The sequence below is a fragment of the Trichoderma evansii genome (assembly GCF_050947405.1).
Source record: "Trichoderma evansii strain SZMC 28006 chromosome Unknown GGI43scaffold_9, whole genome shotgun sequence".
In the NCBI taxonomy this organism is placed as follows: Eukaryota; Fungi; Ascomycota; class Sordariomycetes; order Hypocreales; family Hypocreaceae; genus Trichoderma; species Trichoderma evansii.
The window spans coordinates 922925-936054 of record NW_028145197.1 but is presented as its reverse complement, the minus strand read 5'-3'; the positions used below and the strand labels follow the sequence as shown (position 1 = coordinate 936054).

Here is a 13130-nt window from a genome sequence, read left to right as displayed (position 1 = left end):
CAAAGAGAAGAAGGGAAGATCAGGCTTTTTAAAGCCCAACCAGCGGGATCCTATTATAGCGATGGAAGATATATATCTGGTAGCCGTCTTACCATCTTATTATCGGCTTTGTAGAGAGGTCACTGGCAACAAGATTTGACACAGGCGTATAATCTGAGATTGATTTCCTGCTCAAGAATGAAATTATATTTTACAGTGAAATTTTTATTATTGATATTATTTACATATTTTCCTGTGAAATAGAGTGAATGCCTAACAAAGAATTGGCTGTTGCTGGTTAGGCACTCAGTCGTACCTAGCATGAGCCACTGTGGCGCTAACTAGCCTAACAAGTTGCCTGGCCTGAGCTTCGGCGTAGCTCCAACAGCCCGCTCTGTCCCGCCATCGTCATCGTGCGCTGAAGCGCTACTGCGACTCTCCAACCACCGCCTCTCCAAGGCGACAAGATGGCCATCTCAGTACGTGAACCAGCACCAGCATTGGTCTACTCCTCCAGCATCCATTCTCCCCTGTTGAAAGTGAACTGTGCTTTGTAAATGTTCTCTCGACCGCTAACGCCCGTGCCTACAGTGGAAGTCGTTTGACTTCTTCGACGTCTCACAGGTAGCGCTGCCTGACGATGAAACCCGCGATCTCTTCGAAGGCAATGATATCGCCAGCATCTGCGAAGGCTCCGACAGCCTGTTTCTCGGCTCGAGCGATGGATACGTTAGCATCATTGGCAAGGGATGGAAGGTGATCAGGAAGTTTCAGGCGCATGAGGCGCGGATCACGCATATGCGTCAAGTGGAGGGGACGAGCTTGCTGGTGACGGTTGCGGTGAGCTTTGAGAAGTTCCTAGCACTGCAGTGGAAGCTCTTTCGTTGCTGACGGTTGAGTAGGAAGACATGAGTAGTGAACCAATCCTAAAGGCATGGGCGTTGGACAAGTTGGTTAAGAAGACAAACATGCCGACCTGCCTGAGCACTTTGACGATCAATAACGGGAGGAGGCAGTTTCCCGTAAGTCGTCGAGACATTCCAGGAATTTCTAGGGGCTTACTGATTTTTGCGTCAAGATATCAGCGTTTACTGCGCTCGACGACCTTACCCAAATCGCCGTGGGCTTTGCGAACGGCGCTGTGACCGTCATTCGAGGAGACCTTGTCCACGATTTGGGAACAAAGCAACGGATCGTCTACGAATCGGAAGAACCTGTGACTGGTGTTCAATTGGCAACCCAAGAAAGTTCAACAACCCTCTTCATCTCCACGACGTCAAGGATATTGCAGCTCGCGCTTTCCAAGAGGGGTCAGGGTTCACCGCCGAAAACCATCGAAGACTCAGGCTGCGCCGCAGGCTGCATGACGGTCGATCCTGGGACCGGGGACATTATCGTCGCCAGGGATGATGCCCTTTATACATACAGGCTCGATGGTCGCGGAGCCCCTCGGGCATACGAGTCTCCCAAGCGGCTTATATCCATCCACAAGGACTACTTTGCGGTTGCAGGCCCATCGTCAGTCAGCAGCAGCCGCGATCCCGAAGCTTTGCGGAGGAGATTCGGTTCAGCGACAGCAGATGGTCTATTTAATGCGTGGACCTTTGTTCTCCTGGAAGCGGATCTTCGAGTAATCGGTCATACAGAGACACTCATCTCTCCGGTCCGATTTATCGTTGAGTTATGGGGAGATTTGTTCACAATTACAGAGGAAGGAAAGGTATGCATTTTCAAATGCTCAATGCACAACCACAATCCTAACTGGATACCACGCAGATTTTCCGATATCATGAGAAGCCACTTCAGCAGCGTCTTGAGATGCTCTATCAGCGCAACATGTATCCTCTTGCAATCGAGCTGGCTCAGAACTCAGGGATGAACAACGAGCAGCAGAGTCTAATCTACCGTAAATTCGGCGATCACTTGTACCAAAAGTCAGACTATGACGGAGCGATGAACCAGTATATTCGAGCGATTGATGCAACTGAACCCTCTCAGGTTATCAGAAAGGTGAGGAACTCAGATATTCTGTCTTATTTATACCTGTTCGCTGCTAACGAGACCAGTTTCTGGATACACAAAGAATACACAATCTCATCTTGTACTTGGAAAAACTGCATCACCGTGGAAAAGCAACATCCGATCACACAACACTCTTGCTCAACTGCTATGCCAAATTAAAGGATATCAAGAAGTTGGAAGAGTTTATTATGGCTCCGGGAGACTTGAAGTTTGATCTGGACACAGCCATTACCATGTGCCGCCAGGGTGGCTACTACCAGCAAGCCGCCTTTCTTGCCAAAAAGCATGGTGAGACTGAGCTTGTTGTGGATATCCTGATCGAGGACTCGAAGAGCTACGATGAGGCGCTGGATTATATATGGCATCAGGATCCTGCTATTGTAAGCAACCGCCCTTGACTCTTGCTTATCCGCCAGCTGGTTGATATACTAACTTGTCTAGGCGTATCCATGCATGCAAAAATATGCCAGAGTCCTCATAGAGCATTGCCCCAAGGATGCTACCAAGCTCTTTGTGGATTACTATACTCGCAACTACCGACCACGGCGGACAGTGGTACTGCCCGTTGAAGTCTCTGGGACAGCCACTTCAAGTACAGGATTCACTACTGGAGCTGCTAATGCTATGCAGAATCTCACAAACCTTCTCGTCCTGCCTTCATACATCAGCCCTGCTACAGGCACACCAGGTAGCGCAAAGCCAAACGAAAATACCATTGTACCTGACGAAGACGATATCCCTATACCCAAATACAACCCCCCACCGCCCCGAACGGCATTTTCATCCTTTATTGACCATCCTGATGAATTCATCACCTTTTTGGAGGCATGTCTGGAGGAAGAAAAACTGAGAACCGCTCATAGCAGCGATCTGTACACTACCCTGTTTGAGATGTACTTGCACAAGTCCAACGAAAAGAAGGGAAGTCTACATAAGGAAGAGTGGGAAGCAAAGGCGAAGAAACTGATCGAGGGAGAGCATGTGCCTATGGAGAGCTCAAATGTGCTCTTGTTATCGCATTTATCCAACTTCCAAGACGGTACCGTTTTAGTGAAGGAGCAAGCTGGGCTGTTGTCTGACATATTCAGATCCTATACCTCGGCAAAGGACACCCGCGGTGCACTAAAGGCACTGAGGAAGTACGGCCCAGAGGAACCGCAGCTTTACCCAGCAGCCTTGTCATATCTGACTTCAGATCCTCGGGTGCTAGAAGAGGCTGGGCCTGACGAGTTGGCAGCCATCCTGGCAAAGATTGACAAAGATGGGCTCATGGCCCCGCTTCAGGTCGTTCAGACTCTTGTCGGGCAAAATTCTGGGGGTGGCGTAGCTACGATGGGAATGATTAAGCCATATCTTCGCGAAACAATCACGCGCGAGCGCAAGGAGATTGCTCAAAACCGTCATAGAATATCTACACTGCGTACCGATACTGAAAAGAGACGAAGCGAGTTGGAGGACCTGGGTTCAAAGCCTGCTGTTTTCCAGGCCACACGGTGCTCCGACTGCGGCCAGGGATTGGACCTCCCAGCTGTGCATTTTATGTGCAAGCACAGCTTCCATCAACGGTGTCTACGCGGCGGTGGTGAGGATGATGAGATTGAGTGTCCGAAGTGCGCCGGTGAGAACGAGGTGATTCGCAAGATGAGAGAGGGTCAAAGGGAGCGGGCAGGGCGGCACGAGATATTTAAGGCAGACCTGGAGAATAGCACCGACCGATTCGCGACCATTTCTGAGTGGTTCTCACGAGGAGTCATGGATGCGCAGGGTTCAGAGCAAGCTTCTTGATTTTTACATTCCATGGGCGGGCGCAGGCGATGAGACGGTGGTTTACCTTTTATTTTGCTCTTTTATCCTTTTCCACAATTTTGGGATATATATATATCTAGCTAGACTGTTTGATAGTAATTGTGACGTCCAAGTCAGAATAGAATGATTTTGTTGTGGCCCAAGATGCTTATTCTCTTCTTAGTCAGTTTTGCGGTTGACGTGCCGAAAATGCCCCGCGTCTCATGCCCTTCTGATCAGATCGATGCTACGTATAAGCCATTTAATACTTCCCTGCTATTATCACGACTATCAATTCCTTTCGTGTCTCATTTCAGCGCAGCGCCATGACTGATTCAGAGGCAAATCCACCAACCATGCGTCCAAATCCGAAGCAGCTGGTCGATTTATTCTCTCGTTCGCTCTCGTCATTTCACTCATCGCCAGATGTCTTTCGCATCCTGTGCACGCTGCCCCATCACAGCGGTAGCAAAGAGCCGGTTTCACGACCATCAACTTCAAAGCTGCAGCAGAGATTAGTGGTTCTAGATTCAAGCTTCAATCCACCGACCCGAGCACATGCCGAGATGGCAAAGTCGGCTCTGAAGTGGGCTTCTTCATCATCTTCAGAAGGTGGGGCAGCAAGGTTGATGCTGTTGTTATCTGTGAATAACGCAGATAAGGCGCCCAAGCCGGCGAGTTTCCCGACGCGGCTGGGGATGATGGAAGGCTTCGGGCATGAGCTGTTGAAGAGCTTTGCCAATGAGGAGGGCCTCAACAACGGGCCGGAGATTGACCTTGCCGTCACGAAGATGCCGTATTTCCACGATAAGGCGAGAGTCATTGCCGAGAGCGGGTTCTACGCCTCTGCGGGAAGCCCAGAGCCGGAGCAGATTTTCCTAGCGGGCTTTGATACGGTGATTCGGATATTCAACCCGAAGTACTACAACACGGAGACGATGTCCGGGTCGGAGGGTGGCATGAGGGCGGCGCTCGGGCCGTTTTTCGACAGGGCGAGACTACGGGTCACGATGAGGACGGATGATGAGTGGGGTGGTGAGAGTGAGCAGATAGAGTACGTGAAAGGGTTGGGAGAAGGCAAGTTGGATGAGGTTGGGGGCGATGCTGAATGGGCTGGGAGGGTGGATTTGGTGGAGGGCAAGAAGGGGAGTGGCGTGAGTAGTTCAAAGGTGAGGGAGTTGGTGAAGAATGGAGACGGGAAATCGTTGGAGGAGATGGTTGATGGGGAGGTGTTGAGGTGGATTGATGAGGAAGTGTTGTATAGAGAGTGATGGTGTTGAAGCGTTTATATCGCCTACCCTGAAACTGAGTAGATAGACGAGATTTTACGTGTTTACAGCCGTTTAAACGGGAAATGAATCATGAATGATGATTATCAAATTTGAGGATGCCTTTTGAGATAAATATTTCGAATGCATTTGTGCAATTTGATGGTGGTGGAAGGGATATTGAGATTGGCTTTTTTTAAATGAGGTTGGTAGTATCACAAGCAAATTTTGATGCCATATCAAAGTTGTTGATAGAGGCAAACACAACAAACAACATGCTTATCACTAGCGTAACGATTCTCCGATGAAAATTTTCGGGAACCACAAAAGAGCAAGGTTATTCAATTACTGTTACGTGATATCTCAACATCAATCAGTGCAAAACGCAGAAATTTTTTTCATGGCAACTGTGCATCTCGGCACTTCTCATCACTAGTTCATCCAAGAGGCTCTCGCGACTCATTTTTTTGCGGTGCACCCCTGTCACCTTGGCCAGATAAGCTTGATAACGGAGATTGAAAGCCACGAGCTAAGTGAAAGTGGTGGGTCCGCTGCATTTTTTGTTTGTGGCAGAAAAAAAAAAAAAGTTTTGGGCGGTCAGAGCGCCCCACCACAGTAAGTATAAAGGTCTGCTTCGCCCGCCGTGCTTTGATTTTTTTTTTCTTTTCTTCTTTACGTCGACAATACTTCAGTATGTGTACCCCTAACTGTGGCTCTACAGTGATTTTCCCGTCACTGCAGCTTCAGAAAAACAACGGCAATCAGGATTCAACAAGATGGCTAACAACTTCAACAGGAGAATCATTTCTATAGTATTTGTCTCTTGCTTTGGTTCCCAAAAGAGCCATCGAATCCACCCTGGTTGATGATTGTATATCCTCGATACCCAAGAGTGAATTTTTTTGGTCCTCTCGCCCTGTCCGCAAGGATGGCGGTAGTTGCCTTGTGCTTCTGCTGTATAGAGAGCTGTTTTTTTCTCTTGATGATCTCGACCCTATCCGTGGTCATGCCTTCGGGCGCACTGGTAGGGTGGGTGTCGATGGACGTCTGACAGGCGTGTCTTTTTCTATCTTTTCATTGCTGGTTGGGGCTTGCCCTAATGGTGAGGAAGAGATTCGAGTGGTGTTTTGCAGTAGACGTAAGATACTTTTGTATCAAGCTGGAACTTTTTTTTTTTTTTTTTTTTTTTTTTTCATCAGGCTGGGAAAGTGGAAGACTGGGAATGGAATCTCAGTTAGCTTAAAGGTCCTTGGATGAGTCAGTAGCAAATAACCGATTTCTTCCACGAGAATACGGAGGTACATATCATGACAATGTACCAAGATCAATACAATATCGGCTTAACCTCAGCCTACTCTTGCCCTTCCATGCCCATTATCACTGAGGTCGTCTCCTGCCATACTGCCCACCTATTCAGTCACTTCCAAAAGCCATGGCTGCAATCTTTGATCTTAGTACTTGCAGATGAATCCCTCTTCCGGAAACTTTGTGGAGGGTAACTCACTCCAATTCATAATCGAGACGAGACCCTTCACCGGAGACCTTGTTACATCAGACAGCAAGCCGCAAATTCTATAAGAAGTCGAGTCTGAAGCAGGTGGTTAAAAATAATCTCAACTGGTATTGCCCAGAACTAAGCTACCTCCTATCGGTCTTTAGCTCCAAGCAGCACGCTTGTAAGTGGGCGTAGCACCGTGAGAATGCGATAGGCAATGTCTATATCCACGAGATCGATACAGCGGAGCTACCAGCTACTACGTATGTTTTTAGCGCAGCAGATCATCAATTCAGACATTGTCTATGCATATGCGACCAACGAATTTATCTTTCTGTACCGCATACCGAACGCGTCTCTGAAACGCAAGTGGAGCCTTGAAGAGATAAAAGAGAACGTTGAAGAGATAGAAGTGCAAAGTACGTGGGCCACAGGAGGGAGGACAATTCAAGCTAAGGGACACAGAGGTAGAGGCAGAGGCAGAGGAAGAAGATCGTCGCTATGCAGCTCGTCGATCCAACCCACACTATCACTATGTTCCTGAGCTCAGTGGATGGTACGACGATGACGAAGAATGCGAAGAACGTGATGCCGCAGATGATATGATAAATATGATGGAGGGAGATTGGTAAGAAATGCTGGCCTAAAAGCTGGCGGGCGACTCAAACCGCCTCCTGCTACCAGCAGCCGTATAAATTGTACGCTTGGGCCTCAGTGGGAGTATACCTAACCAGTCTAACCCAGCTATTAAGTCTGATATGGAGTTTACACCGATAGTGACATCCTTATGTCATGCTCTTAATGGCCTTGGAATGCCAGGCGATGCAGTGGAAGACATGGCACAGTTCATGGGCCAGAAGATAAGCACTTAAGGAAGAGTATAACCGAGAGTGAGTGCTGGTACTTGGCAAGGGCCTCAATCTAGAACTAATCTATAATGATTAAGATGATGTGTGCTAAGTTACCACTGACTGTGGCAGAATTGCCACTAAGTTGTTCAAGATGCAATCTCTTATAAAGCTGTAAGCTGTAGCCCCCTTTCTCCCTGATTTGGCGTCCATTGCTCCAGAAAAGCGTATCAATTTCGTGATTATATAAAATATTAATCCCCCACCACTCTACTCCAATGACCATATCAGATCCCACCACCCGCTATCGCCATTCATTAAATAGTATATCTGGAGAAGTAGGCCTATTCATCAATAGACTAATTAGATACTGGACTATTAGAAATAAATACGGAGATTATCGCAGCATATGCAGCAGAAACGACCATCATCTCTAAATTGGATGACCTCAGCGTTACCGATAAAAGACATGCAAATGCCACAACACAAGTCGAAATGATGACGATTTGGATGCTCTTCCGCGGTTCGTATGATAGAGCAGCGAGGGGAGCAATTAAAAAAGCGACTAAAACTATCCCCATGATGATTCGGGAGATAACATCAGAAATAAGTGCAGTATTTTGGGAAGACCATTGTTGATTAACGCCGAAAGAGCCATTGCCTTCAGTATTATTTTGGGATGATTTGGAGATCCTCGAGTATCGATACCAACTAAAAAGTCGATGAATAGATCGCTGTAAAGGATCCTGTCGGTTTCGAGACACTTGATCTACCCTTAACAGTCTTGTGTTGTACATTTCATACAGGCTAAGGTCTGTTCTAAGGCTGCATTGCTTCTCGTCATCAAGGAGCGCAAAGGTATCCATAGACATGATGTTATTAAAAGCAATTAGTGCCTCATCTAATCCAAGATTAGTAATTATAATAAAGAGTCAGAACTTATATATATACCGTAACCCTTTAGCAACTGACGGAGTTTGTGTATAAGCCTCTTTGAGAGGGCTTGGTCAACAGAAGGAAGTTGTTTCATCTCTTTTACCATGCTTCAGTCCCAGCCTGTCAGTTGAGGATGGCTCCACGTTTAAGCTGTACCCAAGTTGAAACATAAGATGATCTATTTCAGCAATCTCGGCTTCAAGAAATCGCAGATTCAGCAAATGTGTGGTCTTGAATCGCCGAAAGCCATGTAGCGTAAGGTTGCTGTCTGCCGTACTAGCTTGCCAGTGGCTGGAGAACTGTTGGCTCAAATTTTGACTCGGCTGAGATGGCTCCATGACTTATCCGCCTGTAAATTTTATGAGCCTGGCTGTATTACTAAGGTGAAAGCCTGAGCCTTTTGGGTACTGGAAAATAAAGTATTGTGATTTTAGCCTTGAAGGAATGCCTTTGCTCTGAGCTTGCTGAGTGAAACCTGGCTTATAGTCTGGGAATCAAATAGCTTCAGAAAGGGGCAAGAAATAGATGTTCGCAATGGCGACTCTTAGTTGATAGTTGATAGAATCACCTACCTTGACGAAATTCCCACCGACAATGAAAAATCTCATACTTTGGTCTGTCCATTGCTTGGGCAGCTTCACTCTTTGACCCAGTATTAGGCAGCCAGTCAGAGAGACAAATAATATCGGTACACGTAAATGTCAAGCATATTCAAGGCTGTGCGTATATATTAAGCTGGGTTTGGCCAGCCACTTCCCCGCATTCCGAATACTGTGGTTCTTGGCAATTCTACCTAATATTCTCTATGATAAGCATTTAGCTAGGTTATGGTCATGTAATGTAACCAACCAACCGGAATGTTAGGAATCTTTACTGCCCAATACGGGCGTATTATAAACAAACGAAGCGCCACATAGGGATTAAGCTATATATATTGTCTGTTTCATTAAACCCTATTAGGTATTGCCTATTCGTTTATTATATTTCCATGTGCTCGCAATTCCGCCTTTAACACACAGCTACACGCATACAACTACGCGCATAAATCTGGCTGCATAGGTGCTGCGTTGTTAACCCTCTCATAAATGACGTTGATTAACCATATTACTGCCCAATCTTGAAATCAAACGGAATGGACAAGGCTGAACCTTCTGCTTAAGATAGATATAAAATGACCTGAATAGTTTGATAAATATCATCGATTTACATATAGCCAAGATTCTTCTTTGCCACCATCATCTAGTTATCAGAGACAAAGATCATGTCGGATCCTGATAACTACACTATTGGGTGGATCAGCGCTCTCGAAATCGAGTACGCTGCCGCGCAAGAATTTCTCGACGAAGAGCACGAAGGGCCAAAATGGGTCCACCGAAGCGATGAAAACTACTATACGCTGGGTAGAATTGGAAATCACAACGTCGTTATAGCAGTTCTGCCACGATGGGATAATGGCGTGGCAGCTGCAGCAATGGCGGCAAAGGATATAATGCATACTTTTCCTAACGTTAGGGTATGCCTGATGGTCGGTATTGGTGGCGGCGCACTCAGCAAAAGGCATGATATCCGTCTTGGAGATGTTGTTGTCATTGTCCCTACTTATGCCAGTAATACAAATAATTACGGTGGTGTAGTTCAATATGATTATGGGAGAACGATATAGGAGAAGCGCTTCCAAAGCGCAAGATACTTAAATCGACCGCCCAGAGCTCTGCTAACTGCTGTAACCGGACTTGGCACGAAGTTCAAGAGAAAAGGGAATAATATTGACACAGCTATTAACAATATCCTTCAAATAAATCAAAAGCTACGGAAAGAATATAGTCGGCCAGATCCAGGCTCCGATAAGCTCTATTCAATTGGGCTCGTCCAACCGTTAGATGAATTGGTAGAACGACCGATACGATTAGAAGAGGAAGACAATCTAGCAGTCCATTACGGTCTGATCGCTTCGGCAGATGGATTCATGGAAGACGCTCAGATTCGAGATATACTTGCCGAGGAACTCGACGTCTTGTGTTTCGAAATGGAAGCTGCAGGACTAATGAACAGCTTCCCGTGCCTAGTAATTCACAGCATCTGTGATTACTCGGATAGGCATTGGTTCAAGGAGTGGCGAGGCTATGCAGCTATGGCGGCTGCAGCATATGCAAAGGCGCTGCTCGGCACACTGCCAGCGAGCGATGTTGATAGAATGCAGACGATCAAGGGTAGGTATTCTCCTGAGATACCCACGGAGGATATGCTAATAGAATTAGATCTTCTCCCACCTGACGTCTTGGAGAGGGCCAAAAGTTTCATCGCGCCGTTTTGGAGTGGCAAGAAGAAAGAAGTTGTTTCTGTATCTGGTATGTCTTCGCTGCTACATGTATTATTATCTCTCTTTTTAATAGGTACTAACGTTTAGATATAAATGAAAGATGATTCCGAAAAGACCCAGACAACAGATATAACTGGTGATCAAAGTTGCCTAATGCTCCTAGATCAACTAGTCGCCATACAGTCGTCGAATACAGAAGGTGTTAACCCTGAGGAGTCTCAGATAACAGATGGAAGTGAAGATCAGAGCCACCGGATGCTCCCAAGTCAAGCTGAGAAGTCACCGCCAGCCAAGACCGACATCACCAGTGGTCAGATCGAGACTAAGCACGTATACATCGCCGTGATGGGCGTCACCGGTGCTGGGAAGAGCTCTCTCATCTCCCTGTGTACTGGCAAAAATGTTAAGATCGGCCATAATTTAGAGTCATGTGGGAATATAGCCATAACTTTTGTCGCTGGATAGGCCAGCTAACAACGTTGACTGCTAGGTACTGCCGATGTTGAGGATGTCGAGTTTATGCTTAATGATCACGTCCGCGTTCACCTTATTGATACACCAGGCTTTGACGACACAAGCCGCTCTGATGTAGAGGTGATACAAAACATCGCCGTCTGGCTTAGCGACTCATTCGAACAGGGCACAAAGCTCAGCGGCATAATTTATCTGCACCGCATCATTGATGTCCGCATGGCTGGCTCAGCCCTCCGCAACCTATCGATGTTTAAGAAGCTATGCGGCGAGGAGGCATACTCGTCAGTTGTTCTCGCCACCAGTATGTGGAGCCTTATTGATGAGGCTACGGGTGCGCAGCGTGAGCAAGAACTCATTGAGACGAAAAAGTTTTGGGGTTACATGCACGAAAAGGGTAGTCGCATCTTCCGATTGGACCGCACGCGCGAGAGCTGCCTTAAAATCATCAAGCATATCCTCTCCTTAGGCTCAACTACCCTTCTTGAGCTACAGGATGAGATTGTCAACAAGGGCCGTCAAATCGAGGATACTGAGGCGGGCGTGCAACTTAATGAAGATATTATTCGTGAGCGTAAGAAGCACCAAGCCGAGCTGGAACATTTGAAGTCACAGATGCAAGAGATGAAACACGATGCTGAGTTGCAACGCGTTTTAAAGGAGGAGTACGAAGAGCTCAAGGAGAACATCCGCCGCAGTGACGAAGAACAGGCAAAGCTTAAGCAAGACCTCAAAGATGTACACGAGCGTAAAGAGCGTGAGCTCCTCGAACTTAAGAAGCAGATGGAGGTTGATCGCAAGAAGTACGAAGATAGCATGCAAAACCAGCAGGAGGCCTTCAAGCGGCAAGCTGAGAAGTGTGAGAATATGATTCTCCTCGCAGAAGAGTTGAACCGTCAGCAGAGGGAGATGCTCAAGAGGAAAGCCAAGAAGGACGCCGACCGGGTTAAGGCCTGGACCGAAAATGGTGATACGGCACTTCACCTTGGAGTCCCTCAATTTCCACACGTCATTAAACTATCTATATCAGGCAAAGTCAGCCCCGCGTAGTAATTCCTAGCAGAAAATACTTACTATTACTATATCTTCCTAGACCTTTTATACACCCAAGTTATTTATTTAACCTAACTAATTGGTTTTATTACTACAGCGGCGGGTGCTGCAGTTACTGCTGTTATAAAAGAGGTTAAAAATAGTGCCCTGGAGTAAGAATTAGTGCAGGCTGTGAGGATATATATATATTCTTACTAGTATTATATGTAAAAGTATCTTCTTTCTTATAAATAAAATATTAAAAGCTTAGTTATATCTGTAACAGAGCTGCTGTAACAGGGATTACAGGGCCTGTGTGTAAAGGCCGAATGCCTTATAAGCTGTTGTAGAGGGTACATGTATATTAGCATAAAGTGCTAATATAGCTGATCTTTTTGGGTTATTGGCGCAGTGGTGCACCCTCTTACGCTGTTACATTGAGGTTCTCCTTTACCTTGCAGCTCAGGACGGAAATTTAGATGTGACTGGATCGTTTCTTATGCAAGGAGCCAATATTGAAGCTAAGAATAAACATGGCCGTACACCACTTTATATTGCAGCTCGGAATGAAAAAGCAGGTATGGTTGAACTGCTTCTTAACCAAGGAGCTAATATCGAAGCTAAGGATAATGACGGTCGTACGCCACTTTTTTATGCAGTTTGGAATGGAAACGTAGATGTGGTTAAGTTGCTGCGTGATCGAAGAGCTAATATTGAGGCCACGCAGGATAACTCAGGCGGTACAATCCTTCATACTGCAGCTTGGCACGGGAACGCAGATGTGGTTAAACTGCTTCTTGACCAAGGAGCTAATATCGAAGCTAAGGATAATGAGGGCTATACGCCACTTTACAATGCAGCTCGGAATAAAAAAGCTGATGTGGTCAAGTTGCTGCGTGATCGAAGAGCTAATATTGAAGCTAAACAGGAAGCAGGATAAATTAGGCAATACGGCACTTATCTTGCAGCTTGGA

The 13130-nt window shown here is 46.5% G+C and overlaps 4 protein-coding genes across 4 annotated transcripts; all 4 read left to right on the top strand.

Moving 5' to 3' along the window:
* Positions 1 to 332: 332 nt before the first annotated feature.
* GGI43DRAFT_404592 (tethering complex subunit PEP5) lies at positions 333 to 3950 on the top strand. Its single transcript, XM_083205943.1, has 7 exons — positions 333 to 458; positions 571 to 819; positions 882 to 1001; positions 1058 to 1699; positions 1756 to 1989; positions 2046 to 2381; positions 2443 to 3950. The coding sequence occupies exons 1-7, from the start codon at positions 447 to 449 to the stop codon at positions 3784 to 3786; spliced, it is 2937 nt and encodes a 978-aa protein (XP_083061007.1). The 5' UTR covers positions 333 to 446; the 3' UTR covers positions 3787 to 3950.
* A 71-nt stretch (positions 3951 to 4021) lies between these two features.
* Positions 4022 to 5399, top strand: GGI43DRAFT_374380 (nicotinamide-nucleotide adenylyltransferase). Its single transcript, XM_083202587.1, has one exon. The coding sequence runs from the start codon at positions 4113 to 4115 to the stop codon at positions 5055 to 5057; it is 945 nt and encodes a 314-aa protein (XP_083061006.1). The 5' UTR covers positions 4022 to 4112; the 3' UTR covers positions 5058 to 5399.
* Positions 5400 to 6766: 1367 nt separating this feature from the next.
* Positions 6767 to 7421, top strand: GGI43DRAFT_383649 (uncharacterized protein; the record flags this gene model as incomplete). Its single annotated transcript, XM_083203415.1, has 3 exons — positions 6767 to 6968; positions 7015 to 7177; positions 7265 to 7421. The coding sequence occupies 3 exons, from the start codon at positions 6767 to 6769 to the stop codon at positions 7419 to 7421; spliced, it is 522 nt and encodes a 173-aa protein (XP_083061005.1).
* Positions 7422 to 10148: 2727 nt separating this feature from the next.
* Positions 10149 to 12211, top strand: GGI43DRAFT_374350 (P-loop containing nucleoside triphosphate hydrolase protein). The gene is made up of 4 exons (XM_083202586.1): positions 10149 to 10543; positions 10592 to 10681; positions 10754 to 11083; positions 11144 to 12211. The coding sequence occupies exons 1-4, from the start codon at positions 10300 to 10302 to the stop codon at positions 12172 to 12174; spliced, it is 1695 nt and encodes a 564-aa protein (XP_083061004.1). The 5' UTR covers positions 10149 to 10299; the 3' UTR covers positions 12175 to 12211.
* Positions 12212 to 13130: the final 919 nt, after the last annotated feature.

Excerpts from the sequence above, each read along its gene's own strand:
- GGI43DRAFT_404592 (XM_083205943.1), top strand. Across the intron at positions 820-881 it reads GCTTGCTGGTGACGGTTGCG|GAAGACATGAGTAGTGAACC; the intron begins GTGAGCTTTGAG and ends ACGGTTGAGTAG. Across the intron at positions 1,700-1,755 it reads CAATTACAGAGGAAGGAAAG|ATTTTCCGATATCATGAGAA; the intron begins GTATGCATTTTC and ends GATACCACGCAG.
- GGI43DRAFT_374380 (XM_083202587.1), top strand. The coding sequence starts at position 4,113 with ATGACTGATTCAGAGGCAAATCCACCAACCATGCGTCCAAATCCGAAG.
- GGI43DRAFT_374350 (XM_083202586.1), top strand. The coding sequence starts at position 10,300 with ATGGAAGACGCTCAGATTCGAGATATACTTGCCGAGGAACTCGACGTC. Across the intron at positions 10,544-10,591 it reads TAGAATGCAGACGATCAAGG|ATCTTCTCCCACCTGACGTC; the intron begins GTAGGTATTCTC and ends TAATAGAATTAG. Across the intron at positions 10,682-10,753 it reads AGAAGTTGTTTCTGTATCTG|ATGATTCCGAAAAGACCCAG; the intron begins GTATGTCTTCGC and ends TATAAATGAAAG.